Source organism: Schistocerca gregaria, chromosome 3 (genome assembly GCF_023897955.1).
Source record: "Schistocerca gregaria isolate iqSchGreg1 chromosome 3, iqSchGreg1.2, whole genome shotgun sequence".
Classification (NCBI taxonomy): domain Eukaryota; kingdom Metazoa; phylum Arthropoda; class Insecta; order Orthoptera; family Acrididae; genus Schistocerca; species Schistocerca gregaria.
The window spans coordinates 339,588,205-339,608,953 of NC_064922.1; the positions used below are offsets into that span (position 1 = coordinate 339,588,205).

General features: G+C 39.6%; 1 protein-coding gene across 10 annotated transcripts in view; it reads right to left on the bottom strand.

The window, feature by feature from the left end:
- The window catches only part of LOC126355996 (DNA ligase 3), a 538,466-nt gene that overhangs the window by 171,868 nt on the left and 345,849 nt on the right, over positions 1 to 20,749 (bottom strand). For all 10 annotated transcript variants that reach the window (XM_050006627.1, XM_050006628.1, XM_050006620.1 and 7 more), the window contains 3 exons: positions 14,439 to 14,562; positions 10,375 to 10,487; positions 8,251 to 8,361 (listed from right to left, as the gene is read on the bottom strand). In XM_050006627.1, the coding sequence (XP_049862584.1) occupies positions 8,251 to 8,361; positions 10,375 to 10,487; positions 14,439 to 14,562 (348 nt within the window). The remainder of the gene's footprint in view (positions 1 to 8,250; positions 8,362 to 10,374; positions 10,488 to 14,438; positions 14,563 to 20,749) is intronic.

A 20,749-nucleotide genomic window follows, 5' to 3' on the forward strand; every position in this document is an offset into this window, starting at 1 on the left:
CTAAAAAGATTCTGTTCCCACCCTTGTGCATCAAGTTGGGTTTCATGAAAAACTTTGTTAAGGGAATGAACAAGGATGGTGACACGTTTAAGTACTTAGGGCAAACATTCCCTTACTTAAGTGATGCCAAAGTAAAGGAGAGCATCTCTGTAGGCCCACAGTTCAAGAGCTTTTTGGAGACCATACTTTTGATGGAGTCACACAAGGTGATGAGAAGCATGCATGGGAATGTTTTAAGACAGTTTGTTTACAATTCTTAGGGAACAAATGAGCAATAAATTACTAGGAGATTGTAGATAACATGTTGTCATCTTATGAAAAACTTGGTTGCAATATGTGACTGAAAATGCATTTCTTACATAGTCATCTTGACTTCTTCCCTAATGATTGTGATGCAGTAAGTGATGAACATGGGGAGTTATTTCATCAAGATATTGCCACATTTGAGAAGAGGTATGCCAGAAAGTGGAGCCCTACTATTTTAGCAGATTACTACTGGACTGTCATAAGGGATGTTCCCGATTATGCATATAAATGTCAAGCCAAGCAAAAACGGTCATCATCTGAATTTATCTCTGAACAAAATATGTAATTGTATACACTGTACATATGGACATTTAACATTTGTAATCCTTCATATACATTTGTGACCAGTTATATATTTTCTTTTGTGCTTTACACAGTACTAGTGCAAATTAGACTTACACAGTATTTTCATTAATGTAATATTTCCTTTTTTTTTCTTAAATTTTACTTTTGTACTTGCAGAATGGCACTGAAATTTATCAATGCATAACACACAACATAATTCAAGTAATTATTCACTTAAAATTTGTTACGCTGAATCTTGGAACATGAATGCATTTTTAGTTAGTGAGTTATTTATAGAAAACTGTAGATTTAAAAAAAAAAAAATAAGAAAAGAAAGTACACTAGAGCTAAATATTTATGAAGATGATGATTTTGTATCATTTTATGCTCAAATAAACATACCTTTCTTTTAAAAAAACTAGAGCTAAATATTTATGAATCTGATGATTTTGTATCATTTTATACTCAAATAAACATAACTAATTCAGAATCATGCAATTTACACACTTTCACTTCAGATTTGTTGTTCAGTGTAATCTGTGGCTCCTTCAGCTACTGGTTTCAGGTTTCTGATCTATGGCTTCCTGGCAACAAAATTTCTGTAAGGGAGTGCTGCCATTGGTCAACACCTGAGGGACATGCTGTCTTTATAGTCACATGCTTCAGAAGCCACAAGCAGGGAGAGTCCATCACCACTACAGCAAAGTTTATGTGCACCACTACTAGAGGTTGATGTTGAGGGAGTAAATATACCAGGTACTGCCACTGACCTGGCCACAGCAATAGTTAATGTCTATATCATTGAGCCTTGACATGAACAATCATATTTTTCTGATGTTCAGAAAATGAAGGACAATCTGTGACCTACATTTTTGGGTTTCACGTTTCTCAATTAGGGTCACACACTACAGGAATCAGAGAGGGTGGTCATAATTGATACAGACGACTGGTAGAACACATGATGAATTTTTATTAAGTGGCTGACCAGTCTCCACAAATAAAGTCACATGTGAACCAAGAATATGTGCCCAAAGCATTGACATTTAAAGCACCACTTTAGGGTTCGAAGTACAGCTTCACATTGCAACAGTCAAACATTTTGGTCCTCTTTGGGAGCAAGGGTGAATGAGATGGCATCTACCTTCTTGTCTGGCAGGTCTCAATGTGTACAACGCATGAAATGGATGCCGTAACTCATGAAGGATTCCCATAGTTTTTTATTCATATGCAGCATTAAGTCCTGGTGAAAAATTAATCCCTGTACCATGTTAAGTGCTTATGGGATTTTATGGCAAGAAGTATATCACCAAGTCATTTAAATGATGATAACAATCAGAACTGGATAGTATTTGCTGTCTTAATTAAGATAGAACCACTTCATAATTTACTAAGGGAAGAGAATTCACCATACATGTTTTCCAAATTGTCCACAAAGAACATCAGTTTAGTTGACAGAAAACATCCTCCATTTGTACAAACCAGGAACAGAGGGGAAAAAGTTTGTTCAAGTTGCTCAGTCTCATTTTCCTCTCATGACATTGCCATGAAGGGGAAGTTCATAAGAGTCCTAATGAAGTGTACTGAATTGTGGTCTGTATGAAGAGACTGCAAGAGCCTCACAGTTATATCTGCTATGATGCTGCCTGCTATGAATGAGAGCTCTTCCCATGGGTGCCACCCAGCCAGGGTGAAGGCCACTTGGCTTTCAGGCCAGTGCCTGGAGTCCCACTACCTGCTACCCCTAAATGGACAGCCATCTACTCCTTCACATTCGCAAGGTGGTGATAAATAAGGCATCAGTATTGTGAATCCCAAGGACTACCACATTATATGTATCTGATGACCCCCATATGGACTGGCAACCATGCTGAGCATTGACAAACCTTCCCTGCATGGCCTGCAAATTCTGTAAAATAGGTGGAACATAATGGGAAAGGCTATAATCAAAATCCTGTAAGCGAGCTAGGTTGTCAAAAGATAATCTCTCCTGGGAAGTAACCCTGAGACAAGATACATTCAGAGCATATAACTGCTGCACAAGAAAGGAAATATTATTGCAAAAGCATGGTGCAGCAAGCTCCCCTTGCATGTATTCACAAAACAGTTATGAGCTCTCCTGTGGAGCTATGTGGATACTTTATTCATGGTCACACCCATATTGAGTCCTGTGTACTGGTCATCATGAAGTTAGTACATGATGTTGCTGCTTTAGCAGGTCACTGTACCTTTGATGGAGTCAGTAATGAGACATCACGCTTCTAATTTGTCCTGTTGAGAAGTATCCCTGCAATGAATGTTTCATTCTCACTATCCCCTTTGCCTAAATCTCTTAGCCCCAGTACTCCACATGCCTTAAAAATAGCACTGTTATCCTAGTTGTTTTACAAACATACAGAACTTTTTGTAGTATGCTGCCTAGCCAGAGTGTTAAAAGCTGCTTCTCTCAAAAATATGGAAACATGGTCAACATTTAGAACTACCTCCTTTCCCAGTTCATAGTATAATATTCATCAAACATAATAACAACTTACAAGACAATTTAATATTCTCTTACATTATTTATTTTAACTATACAGTAGTAATCCATGAGAGAGGCAAGAGACAGACACACTTTTCCCAAATACTTCAATACTGCTTATCAGTCTGGGAGTCGTACCAGATAGGATTGATAGAGGAAATAGAGAAGATCATACGAAGAGCAGCTCATTTCACTACAGATTCATTTAATAAATGCAAAAAGCTTTAGAGAGATGCTCAGCCAAACTCCAGTGGCTGAGGTTGCAAGAGCAGCAGCATTCTGAGTCATGGTGTGGTTTTGTGTTAAAATTCAAAGTGTGTACATTTCTAGATGTGTCAACAAAGATTGCTTCCTCCTATATATATATTCATCTCATACAGACGCTTACAAACAATCATTTACACACAAACCATTCATGACTGGGTCTGGAAAGGAGGCGGTACGACAAATTTACACCATTATTTTAGAATACAATTACATTTACATCTGCAGCCATTTTCTGGTGTGCAACACTGTCACTTCCTCCTTCCCTGATCTAGTCATGAATGGTTTGTGGGATGAACTACTGTTGGTAAGACGTAAGACTCCACATGAACTTACCAAACGGGAAAGTGCTGGTAGATAGACAATAAAACACACACACACACACACACACACACACACACACACACACACACACACACACACAGAGAGAGAGAGAGAGAGAGAGAGAGAGAGAGAGAGAGAGAGAGAATTTCAAGCTTTCGCAACCAATGGTTGCTTCTTCTGGAAAGAGGGAAGGAGTGGGAAAGACGAAAGGATGTGGGTTTTAAGGGAGAGGGTACGGCGTCATTCCAATCCCACTTGCACACACACACACACACACACACACACACACACACACACACACACACACACACACAATGTCTGCTTGTGTCTGTGTATGTGGGGATGGATATGTGTGTGTGCACGCGCGAGTGTATACCTGTCCTTTTTTCCCCTTAAGGTAAGTCTTTCCGCTCCTGGGATTGGAATGACTCCTTACACTCTCCCTTAAAACCCACATCCTTTCGTCTTTCCCTCTCCTTCCCTCTTTCCTGAAGAAGCAACCGTTGGTTGCGAAAGCTTGAATTTTGTGTGTTTGTTTGTGTATCTATCGACCTGCCTGTGCTTTTGTTTGGTAAGTTATATGGCTGAGCAGCTCTGTGAAGCTTTCAGATTACTAAAATGAAACTGTAATGAAATGAGCTGCTCTTCTTAGGATCTTCTCTATCAGTCCTATCTGGTATGGGTCCCAGACGGATGAGCAGTATTCAAGTACTGGTCAAACAAGGGTTTTGTAAGCTATTTTCTTACAGATTTAGCCAACAAAAAATTGAGGCACTTATGAGTAACCAAACAAGAATGAAGAAAAATTTCCATTGATTAGTGTCAAGGAAAATGTACTGGAGTAAAACTACAGAACTCACTTAAATTTGTGTGACATCTAAGAAATGGAAAACCATGTATCCAATCGCACCATTTGGCTACAAGTTATGAAAAGTGATGATAGCACTATATAATGGGTGTATTAATGTCTGGTAGTCCATGAGAAACACTTATTTTAAAACGGCCATTGGATATTGCATCAGAGATTACATTTTCACACTGCCATGACAGACCTGTGCCCGGACTGCCAAATACTCTTACATGTGTGTGAGTTAAGGATTCTTCGAGATCCACGAAACAACAAGATGCATTGATAACATTGTGGCAATGGATATGATTATCCATTTTTACATTCTCATGCTGAAGGTGTGAAGAGTTTGACAGAGCACTGAAAGACCCGAGTCGAAACAAGGCTCCGGGAGTAGACAACATTCCATTAGAACTGCTGATGGCCTTGGGAGAGCCAGTCCTGACTAAACTCTACCATCTGGTGAGCAAGATGTATGAGACAGGCGAAGTACCCTCAGACTTCAAGAAGAATATAATAATTCCAATCGCAAAGAAAGCATGTGTTGACAGATGTGAAAATTACCGAACTATCAGTTTAATAAGTCACAGCTGCAAAATACTAACATGTATTCTTTACAGACGAATGGAAAAACTGGTAGTAGCTGACCTTGGGGAAGATCAGTTGGATTCTGTAGAAATATTGGAACACGTGAGGCAATACTGACCTTATGACTTATCTTAGAAGAAAGATTAAGGAAAGGCAAACCTACGTTTCTAGCATTTGTAGACTTAGAGAAAGCTTTTGACAATGTTGACTGGAATATTCTCTTTCAAATTCTAAAGGTGGCAAGGGTAAAATACAGGTAGCAAGAGGCTATTTACAATTTGTACAGAAACCAGATGGCTGTTATAAGAGCCCAGGGGCATGAAAGGGAAGCTGTGGTTGGGAAGGGAGTGAGACGGGTTGTAGCCTCTCCCTGATGTTATTCAATCTGTATATTGAGCAAGCAATAAAGGAAACAAAAGAAAAGTTTGGAGTAGGTATTAAAATCCATGGAGAAGAAATAAAAACTTTGAGGTTCACCGATAACATTGTAATTCTGTCAGAGACAGCAAAGGACTTGGAAGAGCAGTTGAACGGAATGGGCAGTGTCTTGAAAGGAGGGTATAAGATGAACAGCAACAAAAGGTAAACGAGGATAATGGAACGTAGTCAAATTAAGTCTGGTGATGCTGAGGGAATTAGATTAGGAAATGAGACACAAAGTAGTAAAGGAGTTTTGCTATTTGGGGAGCAAAATAACTGATGATGGTCGAAGTAGGGAGGATATAAAATGTGTTTCTGAAGAATAGAAATTTGTTAACATCAAGTATAGATTTAAGTGTCAGGAAGTCGTTTCTGAAAGTATTTGTATGGAGTGTAGCCATGTATGGAAGTGAAACATGGACAATAAATAGTTTGGACAAGAAGAGAATAGAAGCTTTCAATATGTGGTGCTACAGAAGAATGTTGAAGATTAGGTGGGTAGATCACGTAACTCATGAGGAGGTATTGAATAAGATTGGGGAGAAGAGAAGTGTGTGGCACAACTTGACTAGAAGAAGGGATCGGTTGGTAGGACATGCCCTCAGGCATCATCACAAATTTAGCATTGGAGGGCAGCGTGGAGGGTAAAAATCATAGTGGGAGACCAAGAGATGAATACACTAAGCAGATTCAGAAGGATGTATGTTGCAGTAGGCACTGGGAGATGAAGGAGCTTGCACAGGATAGATTAGCATGGAGAGCTGCATCAAACCAGTCTCAGGACTGAAGACCACAACAACAACAACATATAGATAGGTACACTGATGATGGTTCCATGACTGTAAACTAAATGTTACATGAAGAACGGCTTCTTTTTAAGACCAAAATACTAAATTCAATCTTCTAAAATTGTTTCACTGTGGTAGATCATAATATGGTCACCCCTTCAATCACTGCACGAGTGCTGAAATAACTTTTAGGGAAGTGATAATGGAACAAAAAATCAACTAAAATTATTCTACAGAGGAAAAGCAACTAGACCTGATGAGATAGTTGTATAATTTTATACAGAGTCTGTGGAATTACTTCCTCTCCTTTATTATACCACTCTCATAGGTCACTGGAGCAGTGAGGCATTCCAAGCGACTGGGAAATGGAGGTTATTTCCATTTACAAGATATATTATCCAAGAGAGACACACAAGAATAGGCCTGTACCTTTGACGTAAATCTGTTCAAGATATGAAACACTTTCATGCAAGTGTATTGTGATCCTACTGGAGAATGGAAGTTGCCTCTGTAGGAATCAGCATGCATTCTGTAAACAACCACCTTTTGAAACTCAGCTTGCTTTTTTACACTTGAGGTCCAGAGGACAACAAACAGCAACTCCCAGGTGGTGATATGGCGGATACCGTCACAAGTTCTGTGGAGGGTTTACAAATGGTGATGGTGGTGGTGGTGGTGGTGGTGGTGGTGGTGGTGGTGGTGGTGGTCGTGGTGGTGATCAGAACATCACAATGTCTCACTATTTAAGCAAAATGCTTGGTGCAAGGACTAACAGAAGGTACTGTGCATAAATGAGCCTGAAGAGCCATTACTATTCTATTACACTATTGATCATCACTATAAACATAAACAACTGTAAAATATCTAGGAGTACCTGCACAGAATAAACTAAGATTGAACAAAAACATAAAATTAACTGTAGGAAAATTGGAAAGCAGATTCACTGGAAGAACCTAAGGAAATGTAATTCACCTATGAAAGCAGTAGCTTATAAAATCTTTATTTACTTCGTTAGCCCAAGACCGTTATCAGGCAGGATTAATGGGGGACAGATAGAAGAAAGAAGAGCAGCATGTTTAATCTTTGATTCATTTACTAAGCACAAGAACATCATAGACAAGTATTCCAATAATAGAAACTACAAGAGGTGTAGTGTGTGATGGAAATAGTCATACAATGATAGCCACTTTTTGCCAGGTAGTTCACAGGGGCTTATGATTTTTGTGTGTGTGTGTGTGTGTGTGTGTGTGTGTGTGTGTGTGTGTGTGTGTGTGTGTGTGTGTGTATGTGTGTATGTAGATGTGACTGCAGGGATTTACTATTGAAACTGAATGTGCTCACATTGCATCCAGTATGGGGTGATTGGGGGTGGGGGTGGGGGTGGGGGTGGAGATTATAGCAGTAAAAAAAAAAAAAAAAAAAAAAAAAAAAAAAAAAAAAAAAAAAAAAAAGGCCTACCCTACATTAAGTATAGCAAAACGTGGCTTGTTGAGTAGACATAAAAAAGTTGTATATCATCATCATTTTTATTTCCCCTGGTGAATTACAGTCCTTCACAGACTACACATGTGTGAAATGTATGGAATGTGCATCACTAGTCTGTTTGTCCGCAAAAGGTCTACATGTAATTCCTTTTCAGTCCCTGGTGCACGTGACACATACTTTGTTTCCAGCCTTGCACAACCTATCTCCTTTTCTTCCTGAGGCAAAAGTAAAGAGTTCTGACAGGTACACAGAGTTTTTCTACTTCTCAATGTGTGTGTCAGCTATATTTTGAATTTTGTCTTCTTAAATTAATTAATGACCACATGTTTTGCTCCATGAGATTTTAAAATTTTTCTCATGGTGGATTTTCCTTTCAAGATAATTAACAAATTAACAAAGTGAAAACTAAGTTCACAGAAACTTACCTTAGGATCCTTGGCAACAAAGTCTGGAATCATTGTCTTCGTACAATTTAGCCAACTGGGCACACGAGAGGCCTCTTTGCTAATCTTTGTCACCTGTGGCCCCAGTTCATCCTGTGATTATATGAAATAATTAGAAGAAATGATTATCAGGACAAAAAAAGGAACAAAACATACTGTATACATCCCCACACCTTTCTTTACAATTAATGCACCCCCTCTTTCTCCCCCCCCCCCCCCCTCCTTGCCTCACCGAATTCCCTCTAAAAGCAAACTGATAATGCCTTGATGCCTTAGGATGCGTCCTGTCAGTGGATCCCATCTTTTATTTAAGTTATGTCATAAATTACTTTTTCCCCAATTTGATTCTGTATCTCCTCATCAGTTACTTGATCTACCCATCTGATCTTCAATATTTTCTGTAGCACCACATGCAGAAGCTTCTATTATCTTGTATGAGGAGCTTATCATTCATGTTTCATTTCTGTGTAGGAAAATACTCCATACAAAATCTCAAAAACAGATTTCCTAATGCAAATTTATATTCAATGCTACCAAGCTACTCTTTCTCAGAAATTCTTACCTTGTTATGCCAATCAGCATTTTATATCCTCTATACTTCAGCTATGATCAGTTATTTTCTTGCTCAGATGGTGAAGCTAGTCTTCTTCTTTTTAGTGTCTCATTTCCTAATCTAATTCTCTCAGCATTGTATTATTTAATAAGACTACATTCCATTACCATTGTTTCACTTGTTTTGATATAACAACCTCTTTTCAAGACACTACCAATTCCATTCAACTGCTCTTACCAAGACCTTTGCTGTCTCTGACAGAATTACAGTGTTATTTGCAAACCTCAAAGTTTTTATTTCTTTTCTCTGAACTTTAATATCCTTTCCAAATTTCTCTTGGCTCTCCTTTACTGCTTGCTCAGCATACAGATTGAACGACATAAGGAATAGGTTACAACCATACCTCACTTCATTCTCAAACAGTGCTTCCTTTCCCTGTTCTTCAGTTCACAACTGCAGTCTGGTTTCTGTAGCAGTAGTAAATAACCTTTGCTTCCTGTATTTTATCCCTGCTTCCTTCAGAGTTTCAAAGAGTGTATCACAATACACATAACCAAAAGCTCACTCTTGCTCTAGAAAAGCTACGAATGCAGATTTTCCTTCTTCAGCCTACCATGTCACAGCTGATTCTCCCGAAGACTTCCATTATTCTTAGGGAATCTCACCTATTCCAGAGGCCTTGTTTTGATGTAGGACTTTCACTGCTCTGACAAAATCATCTCACACACACACATCTCACACTTCCTCTTCCTTTTCTATAATGTTGCCATCAACTTTATTTCTCTCATACAGTCATTCAATGTGTTCCTTCCACCTTTCAGCTTTTGCTTTTAACTACTGGTATACCATCTGAGATCTTGATACTCATGCAGCTGCTTCTCTTTCCCTAAAAGAGGTCTTCAGTTTTTATGTAGGCAGCATCCACATTTCCCATAGTTAAAGCCACTTCCACAGCCTTACATTTGCCTTCCACCCATTCCTACTTAGTCATTTTGCACTTTCTGTGAATCATTTCTCTTACTCCCTTTCACCTGTTTCATTTCTTGCATTTTTATATTTTCTCCTTCGGTCACATAAATTGAATATCATTTCTGTTTTCTGAGAATTTCTATTGCACCTTGCCTTTTTGCAGATTTGACCCCATGCTGCCTTCATTCTCTATCTTTCTATCTCTCTCTCTATCTCTCTCCCTCCTCACCTTTTGATAACATATTTGCTTTTGATGGCTGGTTAGTATTCAAAAATGTATCTGAATGAATGTAAATGATTTATAAATAACCTGCTAAGTACAAGAAGAGCAACTCCCATTCTGTGAGATGAGAATGTGTTTCCACAGTGGAAGTTGAAACCTAGTCTTAGCCTTTTCAGTAATAATTGATCACAGTACCCAGTACTAAGAGTCAGAAGTTTATCCTAGAAAGTGACAGCCTTGTTTTACGATCTACTGATTGTGATATGGATATGGGAGGACAATATGGGCTCAAGTTTCTTATGTATGGATCTAAATGAAAGACCATACAGACTAATGAAAAGGAAATGCATCAGCTGATTACCTGTAATCTCTCAAGAGTCTTGTCATCATGACCTGTGTGTACTTTGGTGACAGTACACCATTTATCACGGTATGTATCATAGCATCCCATCAGAAATACTGACATCATCCCCCCTGCAAAAAGAAAAAAAAGATATTATTTTTCAGAGAAGTTCCTCCCATTTGTCAACAAAATACAGCAAGGTTCTCATGATACTCCCTCCGCCACACACCGTCAGGTGGCTTGCGGAGTATGGATGTAGATGTAGATGTAGATACTGACAGTTCCAGCTTGTGTGCACACTGGTACTTAAGCTTCAGAAGAAGACTTAGTTCAAAATATTGATATCAGACTGTGCAACAAGTTGTGTTAGAAACTGTGTAATAAATTTTGTTTTCAAAATGTGTCAGCTGAATACCTGCATGCATACATTTATTAGAAGTGCAAGTACTTTACAAAAAGTTTAGGACCAAAAGTATATGAATGCATTGACCAAATGGAGATTATTTTCTAGTTAGGATACAAGGTCATGGACAGTGTTTGATATTTGGGACTATGACACTGCAGATTCTGAAATGCCTTTTAAAATGCAGTGTGAAAAAAAGTGGGTAAAAGTGTCTCATTATTAATGATTGCCATTTTATGTATATTTGTGGTACTTACAATTTCTTGTCAGATTACACTTTTCTGATTTTAACAATTACAGCTCCTATTAATGTAGTGGAGTTTGATGAACACCCATGCAAGTTTTGAGAGTCTGATACTATTTACACACATCTCCTACAGCTACAGCTGTATTTTGTAAGCCACTGTGTGCTGCATGCCACAGAACACTATGTACCATTGGCATGTCACCTTTCCCAATTCCATTCACGACTGGCATGTGAGAATTAAGATTGCTAGTAAATCTCCATGTGGTCTCAAAACTCTCTAACATTGTCCTCATAATCTTTCTGAGACATATACGCACAGGGTGACTGCTCTAGATATGTATGCTCTTGGAATTATAACAGTAAAGCACACTGTGATGCACAACAACACTCTTGTAGCACTTTCCACTGGATTTGGATGAGCATCTCCTTGACACTTTAAACAGTTACTGAACAAAACCTTCGTTGAAATGAGTTAATCAGCCACACACATTCAGAAATAAACTTCATTATAGTAGACACATCAACAAATTAACTAAAGTTGCAGAATTCTGCTACCTTATCACAGACAGAAAGTCATAAATCATCCTCATCACCCATTATACGGGGCAAGTAAAAAAAAAAAAAAAAAAAGACTTTAAAACTTTGGAATAATACAGAAATTAATTGAGAAAATTTACAGAATTGGTAGATTTGTTATTTTGTGGCAAACGACCTCAAGGGTCATATTAAAGTGTCAAGTGTCACTTTGGTTTGTTGTAACTACCATTTGTGATATGCAAAACATTCTACCAGTAACTTCCCACACTCAGTGCAGCAAATCAGGTGCAACTTGTGCAATGGCAGCATAGATTCAATTTTTCAGATAGGCTAAGTTGTTCGGCAGGGAAGGAACCCACACAAAGTCTTCAATGAAACCTCAGAGAAAGAAATCCAGTGCTGTTAAGTCTGGGTAGTGAGTTGGCCATGCAATTGGCCCTTCATGGCCAATCCACTGACCTGGGATGCAGTTACCATGGAAATCTCCAACTTTCATGAGCAAATGAGGTGGTGAACCATCTTGCTTGTAGTAAACCATTCCATCTCGATCATCTTTATAGACCTGTGGAATTAAAACGTTTTCAAGCATATCCAGATACACAATGTTAGTGACAGTTTTCACACAGCTCTTTCGAGCCGTACACTTTCAATTTCATGTTTCACAACATTATTGTTTCAAGTCTAAACTTTAGGGCTTGGGGTAAGATAAATTAAAATAGTATCAAGCCATGCTGAATTGTGACTTCTTGATTTTGTATTATATTACAACTGAAATGATTGTATGGCATTGTTGGCTGGAAGGCCCCATGAGGGAAGTTCGGTCACCGTATTGCAAGTCGTTTTAAGTTGACGTCATTTCAGCGACTTGCGAGTCAACGATGATGAAATGATGATGATGAACACACAACACCCAGTCATCACGAGGCAGAAAAAATCCCTGACCTTGCTGGGAATCGAACCCGGGACCCCATGCATGGGAAGCGAGACCGCTACGGCAAGACCACCAGCTGCGGACTATATTACAACTATTTTTAATTACAGAGCATTTGTTCATTACAAAGTATTATATTACTTTTCAATTGCTCATCTTCAGCTAAGTAAAGGAACCTTCTTAACAGTCACTTAAGATTATTTATGGAAACTGCATAAAATATAAACTGGGATATCTCAATTGGAATTTGAACCTCACTCCTCTGAAGTATGAGCGCACTATGTTAGCATTGCACAACCTCACCATGTGTACTCAGGCCCAGTCATTCAATAACAGTGATCACCAAAGAAAATAAGTAACATTCTGAGGATTATTGCAGAGATTTTACACTGCTATTTCACACAAATCATTGCACTCTTGGGGATTGGATCAGTAGCTATTTTCATTCCTTTACAAAACACCATTTCTGTTAGAAAGGTTTTGAGCCATGGATACCACCACCAAACACAGGAACATATGGCTCTGTCTTTTGTGTTCAGTGAACTTTGGTGAGAAAAAGAGGGATAGTTTGAGGGAACATTAAAAAAGAAGCGAAAGTCACTCAGATCCCAGTAACATAGGTCTCCAGCTGACAGCTGTGAAGTTGAGGGGAAGCCTTTGTTTTTCCCATTTCACAGGTATGAAAGATTGCTTTGTGGTGGATATGAATAGTTTTGGTGATATGGAATCTCCTTGTCAGACTCCTTACCCAACTGAACTGTTAATACATATTTACTTGAAACTGAAGCAAAGACACTCTCAGACCCCAAGAATCCCAAGTAAAGTGGTTACATACGTATTGTTCTGTTATAGAATTCCATTCAAAATTTGATTAAATGTCCTTCTAAAGGCAATTTGTTCCTTTTCCTGTTGAAAATTCCAGTATTTTTTCCATGAACTTAGTAATAATTTTAATGTACCTCTTGTCCTTATGAATGATGAGGAAGCTGAAAGTCTTCAAGTTTTTTTCCCCCATCCTCCTCGTGAAGCACAACAATTACAGCGTTGTTCCAAGTTTGAGGATTATCTTCCTTGCCAGTGAGCCCATAAATAATTTTGCATGCCCCAGGAAAAGTAATGGCTATAGTTTCCCACCTCTACTTTGAGCCCATCACAGTACCATTACTTTTCCTCCACCTTTAATCATTTCTACTGCAACATTGTCATCTTCTGGAGCCTTTCTTTTCTTCATACCTCAGATAGTTTTGCACTACCTGTACGTACTTCCAAAATGCCATAATTTTAATTGTTAATATCTTCATATCTGATTAATATTGTGAATTATAAAAACATTTAAGATATCTTTGAATGCTTCTATAATTGTCTCCATGTTGTTACTGTGTCACCAGCCTTCTCATTTGGAGAAATGTGATGCCTATGCACTGTAGGTTGAGTTAAGAATATTCACAACAACATAGACAAAATTTCCATCTAAGACATGAAATGGCAACTTCCCTCAAATGTGGACTCATGCTAAAAGAACGCTCCAGTACACCATTAGAAACATGCCTGCATATTCATTCACACTAATTAAATATCTAGGAGCAACAACACACAGTTACATGAAGTCACACACACTTACAAACTCAATTTTGAGATAAGTTAATGAAAGGTCAATTTTTAGAAAATTCTGTGAAAATACAGCTCATCTGTAAACACTGCCACTATACACTCTCACATTACCTACTCTTGAATAAAACTCAAATAGCTGGGATCTGTATTCAATTCAGCTGATAAGGAGCATTGGGAAAAAAGTTAAAGCTATGCTAAGGACAGAAATGTTAGTTCTTACAATACGAAACTCTCGACATACGTACATGCTCAGGAAATTTACATTCACCATTAGCTTACTGTTAAAGATGTAAAGCAATTCTTTGTTGATCTCCAGTAAGACCACCTGACTGCAGTCTGCAACACTATCATACCTTTTTGTCCTGTTCCAAACCAGGCACCCAGCACCACCAGATCAGCAGCATCTGCCATGGCTCCACCAAACAAGTAGTCCTTTTTTACTTTCAACCAATGGCGCTTGCCAGGCTCATAAGTGCTCTGTAAACAATAAATTAAAAAGTGAAATCTGTGTAACTGCAAAGTAATTTCTTGTAAATTGGTTGAGGGCATGAAATGAAAACAAACACACAAGCTTACATTTTCAGACTGAAGTAAGGTAATCTGAAGAACTGCAGACATGTATCTGCAATGACAGCAGACTATGGCTCCAACAGAAAGAACACACAAACGGACAGGAAGTAACTAACAGATAGCACTGTATGAGACACTTTAATAACCACGATGTGATGGACGCAATCAACTAGCTTATAAGCAATAGCCAGCATTAGCAACTGTGCAGTATGGAGAGGGCTATGAGGTATTTTTAGAAATGAGGAAGTGGAGAATATACAGATATGGAAAAAAAACTACAGAAAAATGGAAACCAAATAAATAATGGTCAGACTATGTTGGAGAAAGGAAGCAGAGAAACATGAACAGGAAGATGATGAAACAAGTATAATTATAGAAGAAGATAAGAGGAAGAAATATGAATAAAAGGGACAAAGTTGTAACAACGTGAAATTAAATGGAAGACATGACAAAATAAATGCAAAAACATTAACACATAAATAGTGTGGTTGTGGGTGTTGCTTTTAGTAGCTCCCAGACACTTCAGACTTTGAGTGTAATTTGAGAGAAGATACCACGGAAAGCATTAGTTTGGTTTTCCAACAACAGATAAAGGACAAGTAATTCATGCAGAGAAACAGAGAAAGGATGCTGTTATCCCCTCATTTTTATAATACAGAAGCCATAAGCTAAGGCTGGTGAGGGTGCATGGGACAGGTTTTACACTGGGGGCAGTTACGAGGGTAGGAGCCAGAGGGAAGGGAAGGTGGTTTGGGGGTTCCATAGGGATGACCAAGAGGTTATGAAGGTTAGGTGGACAGCGGAAGGAGACTCTTGGTGGAGTGGTGAGGATTTCATGAAGGATGGATCTCATTTCACGGCAGGATTTGAGGAAGTCGTATCCCTGCTGGAGAGCCACATTCAGAGTCTGATCCAGTCCCGGAAAGTATCCTGTCAGAAGTAGGGAACTTTTGGGGTTCTTCTGTGGGAGGTTCTGGGTTCGATGGGATGAGGAAGTGGCTCTCGTTATTTGCTTCTGTAACAGGTCGGGAGGGTAGTAGCGGAATGCAAAACCTGTTTTCAGGTTATTGGTGTAATGGTTCAGGGATTCAGGACTGGAGTGGGGAGGAGGAGATTAGTGTTTAACATACTGTCGACAACGAGGTCATTAGGAACGGAACGCAAGCTCAGGTGAGGGAAGGATGGGGAAGGAAATCAGCCATGCCCCTTCAAAGGAACCATCCCAGCATTTGCCTGAAGCAATTTAGGGAAATCACGGAAAACCTAAATCAGGATGGCCGGAGACGGGATTGAACCATCAGCCTCCCGAATGCGAGTCCAGTGTGCTAACCACTGCGCCACCTCGCTCGGTTTCAGGACTGGAGCAGATTCATTTGCCATGAAGACCTAAGCTGTAGGGAAGGGGCTGTTTGATATGGAATGGGTGGCAGCTGTCATAACGGAGGTACTGTTGCTTGTTGGTGGGTTTGATGTGGACAGATGTGTGAGGGAGGTCAATGTCGAGGAAAGTGGTATGGGATTTGGAGTAGGACCAGGTGAATCTGATGGAACCAAAGGATTTGAGGTTGGAGAGGAAATTCTGGAGTAGTTCTTCTCTGTGAGTCCAGATAATGAAGATTTCATCAATTAATCTGTACCAAACTTCGGGTTGTCAGGCCTGGGTAACCAAGAAGGCTTCCTCTAAGCGACCAATAAATAGGTTGGCGTACGAGGGGGCTGTCCTGGTACCCATGGCAGTTCCCTTTAATTGTTGGTATGTCTGGCCTTCAAAAGTGAAGAAGTTGTGAGTTAGGATGAAGCTGGCTAAGGTAATGAGGAAAGAGGTTTTAGGTAGGGTAGCAGGTGATCAGCGAGAAAGGAAGTGCTTCATCACAGAGAGGCCCTGGACATGTGGGATATTTGTGTTTGAGGAAGTGGCATCAATGGTTACAAGGATGGTTTCTGGGGGAAACAGAGTGGGTAAAGATTCCAGGCATTCGAGAAAGTGGTTGGTGTCTTTGATGAAGGATGGGAGACTGCATATAATGGGTTGAAGGTGTTTATCTACGTAGGCAGAGATACGTTCTGTGGGGGCTTGGAAACCAGCCACAATGGGGTGGCCAGGATGTTTGGGTTTGTGAATTTTACGAAGTAGGTAGGAGGTAGGGGTGCGGGGTGTCAGTGGGGTCAGGAGGTTGATGGAGTCAGGTGAAAGCTTTTGTAGGGGGCCTAAGGTTCTGAGGATTCCTTGAAGCTCTGCCTGGACATCAGGAATGGGATTACCTTGGCAAACTTTGTAAGTAGTGTTGTCTGAAAGCTGATGCAGTTGCTCAGCAACATACTCCAGACAATCAAGTACCAGAGTCGTGGAACCCTTGTCAGCTGCAAGAATGACGATGGATTGTTCAGCCTTCAGATCATGGATAGCCTGGGCTTCAGCTGTGGTGATGTTAGGAGTAGGATTAAGGTTTTTCAAGAAAGATTGAGAGGCACGGCTGGAACTGAGAAATAATGGAAAGTTTGGAGAAGGTGATTTTGAGGAAGATGTGGGTCCCGCTGTGATGGAGGAAGAAACTGTTCCAGGCAGGGTTCAATTTGGATAGTGTCATGGGGAGTTGGATCATGAGGAGTAGGATTAGGATTATTTTTCTTCATGGCAAAGTGATATTTCCAGCAGAGCCTACGAGTGTAGGACAGTAAATCTTTGGCGAGAACTGTTTGGTTGAATCTGGGAGTAGGGCTGAAGGTGAAGCCTTTGGATAGGACAGAGGTTTCGGATTGGGAGAGAGGTTTGGAGGAAAGGTTAACTACTGAATTGGGGTGTTGTGGTTGTGACTGTGTTGACTAGAATTTTGAGGTTTTGGGGGTAGTGGAGCTGGAAGTAGGAGACTGAGTAGATGAGAGAGACTGGGTCTGTGTGCAATGAGAGAAGGTTGAAGTTTGTTGGAAAGGTTGTGGAGGGTGAGTGAGTTGCCTTTCCAGAGGTGGAAAACTAGGAGATTGGATTGTTTTTTGAGGTGGAGGGTGGCATGCTATTCTAATTTTCGGTTGGCCTGTAGGATGGTGCTCTGAACAGCCGGTGTGGAAGTGGGAGAGGAAAGATTGAGGACTTTGATTAGGGATAGGAGTTGACGGGTGTGTTCATTGGCCAAGTTGATGTGTAGGTGAAGGATTAGGCAGGTGAGGGCTATGGATTTTTCGGTTTGGAACTGGTATAGGGACTGATTGAAAGAAGGGTTACAGCCAGAGATGGGAACTTTAAGTGTGAGGCCTCTGAGGGTAATGCCAAATGTCAGACAAGCCTGAGTAAATAAAATATGGGAGCATAATATGGCTAGGGCAAAGGCATGTTTTCGGAGGGACTGTAAATAAAACTTAATGGGGTTGTTGTGAGGGTGACATTATGGTATTAGAAGGTGGAAAATATAACATGAAGCTAAAGTGAAAAATATATATATATGGGGAGAGATAAAGGTGAACTAGAAAGCAACTGGAGTTCTGGTGTGAAAAGGTCGAAAAAGTGTTGGTTAAAGCTGAGCTATGTTGATCCTGTGGTGAACTTAGGTTGGTAAACAACAATGTTCACAATGGTTAAGTAGTTGTTTTGCCTCCAAAATACATTGAAGGGTGGAGATATTTGGGAAAATTTCGAAAAAAAACTGTGTGTAAATGTATTAAAAGGACTGGTTATGTGGTAGCAGATTATGAAAATGAGGTTAACAATTGTCTGATGAAGAAATAATAACGTTAAAACCTGTGGGAAGCTGCTAAAAAATAATTGGTTATGTGGGACAAACAGGAATGGAAATAAAGCGGAAGTTGTTAGAATTAGCTGAAATTGTTGTTAAATAGATGAAAGGAGCTGAAGCTGTGAAACAGTATTCATGAGGTTACATGAGAAATGTTTGTAAACTGGGAACAGTGGATTTTAAAGCAGCGGTAGTGTTGAAAGCGGTAAAAATTTTTTTGGTTATGGTTTGGAAGTAAGTTACGTATTATTGAGTATATATAGGCAGGATAAAATTGTATGGTAGATTACGGTAAAAAGGGAAGGTGAATACAAAGTAAAACTGCTTGCACAAACAGAAAGAGAAAGTAAGATGACAGAAAAGATTTCGAAATGCAAAAGTGACAACAACAAATGTAATTGTTGGGTTCAAATTAATGATATGAATACAATAGAGGGAAACATTCCATGTGGGAAAAATATATATAAAATGAAATCCCCTAACCACCTTCCCTACCCTCTGGCTCCTACCATTTTAACTGCCCCTGGTGTAAAACCTGTCTCACCACCACCTACTCCAGTCCTGTAACCCAGAAGGTGTACACAATCAAAGGCAGAGCCACGTGTGAAAGCACCCACGTGATTTACCAAATGACCTGCCTACACTGTGAAGCTTTCTATGTTGGAATGACCAGCAACAAACTGTCCATTTGCATGAATGGACACAGGCAGACAGTGTTTGTTGGTAATGAGGATCACTCTGTGGCTAAACATGCCTTGGTGCACGGCCAGCACATCTTGGCACAGTGTTACACCGTCCGGGTTATCTGGATACTTCCCACTAACACCAACCTGTCAGAACTCTGGAGATGGGAACTTGCCCTTCAGTATATCCTCTCTTCTCATTATCCGCCAGGCCTCAAGCTGCGCTAATTTCAAGTTGCCGTCGCTCATACCTCACCTGTCTTTCAACAACATCTTTGCCTCTGTACTTCCGCCTCGGCTGACATCTCTGCCCAAACTCTTTGCCTTTACAAATGCCTGCTTGTGTCTGTGTGTGTGTGCAGATGGATATGGGTGTGTGTGCGAGTATATACCTGTCCTTTTTCCCCCCTAAGGTAAGTCTTTCCGCTCCCGGGATTGGAATGACTCCTTACCCTCTCCCTTGAAACCCACATGCTTTCGTCTTTCCCTCTCCTTCCTTCTTTCCTGATGAAGCAACCTTGGGTTGCGAAAGCTTGAAATATTTGTGTGTGTGTGTGTGTGTGTGTGTTGTGTCTATCTACCAGCCCTTTCTTGTCTGGTAAGTCACAGCATCTTTGTTTTTTATATATAAAAAGTTTAAATTTATTTGGGTTGTGCAAATGTTTTTGTGAAATGTACCTATAAAAAACATTGAAACTACCAGAAAATATCCAATGAAATATTTATTTGTCTAACAGGTACTTCAGCTATAAAAAAAATCATTTGAAAATGAAATACTCAGATATATTCTCAGTAATTAATATAGGTACAGCTGCTGCTGTGCCTATACATCATCATTAGCCAAACCTGGAAGAAGATAATCATTAACACTGACATAAGCAACTGACTATCTGAGAACAGTTTGAAAGTAAATTGCTTGTGTGAGTGAACACTGCAAAAGACAAGAAATATCGTCATTTAATAGCAGAAATTATTTCACTAGACAATGAACCATTATCCTTTAAAGGGAGGAGAAGATCTACAGGACTTCAAGAAAAATCTTTACTCTGCTATAAAATACCAAACCAAACACACATTTTCCACAAAATTGTTCCTGCCATCTATGATAGAATTTATGAAGAGAGATACTGCAGGTGTGCTCATGGTTTATGTAATGTCTGATATATGGGCCTGTTTGCATAACTGCTTCTTGGGTTTGACAGCTCATTGGTTGTCTCTTTAATTACAGTCAGAACATAGATTTTTGCTATGAAATCTATCCTTAGCTCTCACACTGGAGGAAGCATGGCAAGGGGTCTTAATATCATCATGGATCACCAAGATTGTGACCAAAGCAAAGTACATTTACTCATTCATGAAAGTGATGCTAACATTGTGAAAGATGCTTAACTCACTGGGTTTCATCCATTCACTTGAGAGGGTTGCAACTGAATCATTGAAGGAACAGGAATGATCACTACTGATATACATCTCACAACACATTTCAGTCATTTGAGCTCTGCTGGGAGATTCAAAAGGATTTATATTTACCAGAACATCAGCTGCTGTGAGATGTAAGAACAATGTGCAATTCCTCTTTTCTTGTTGGGACAAAAATGGGACACGTCACTGTATATGAGTGACCAAAATGTGGTTACTAATGTAACACCTTATCAGTGACGTTTGATGGAGCAGTGCATTCAG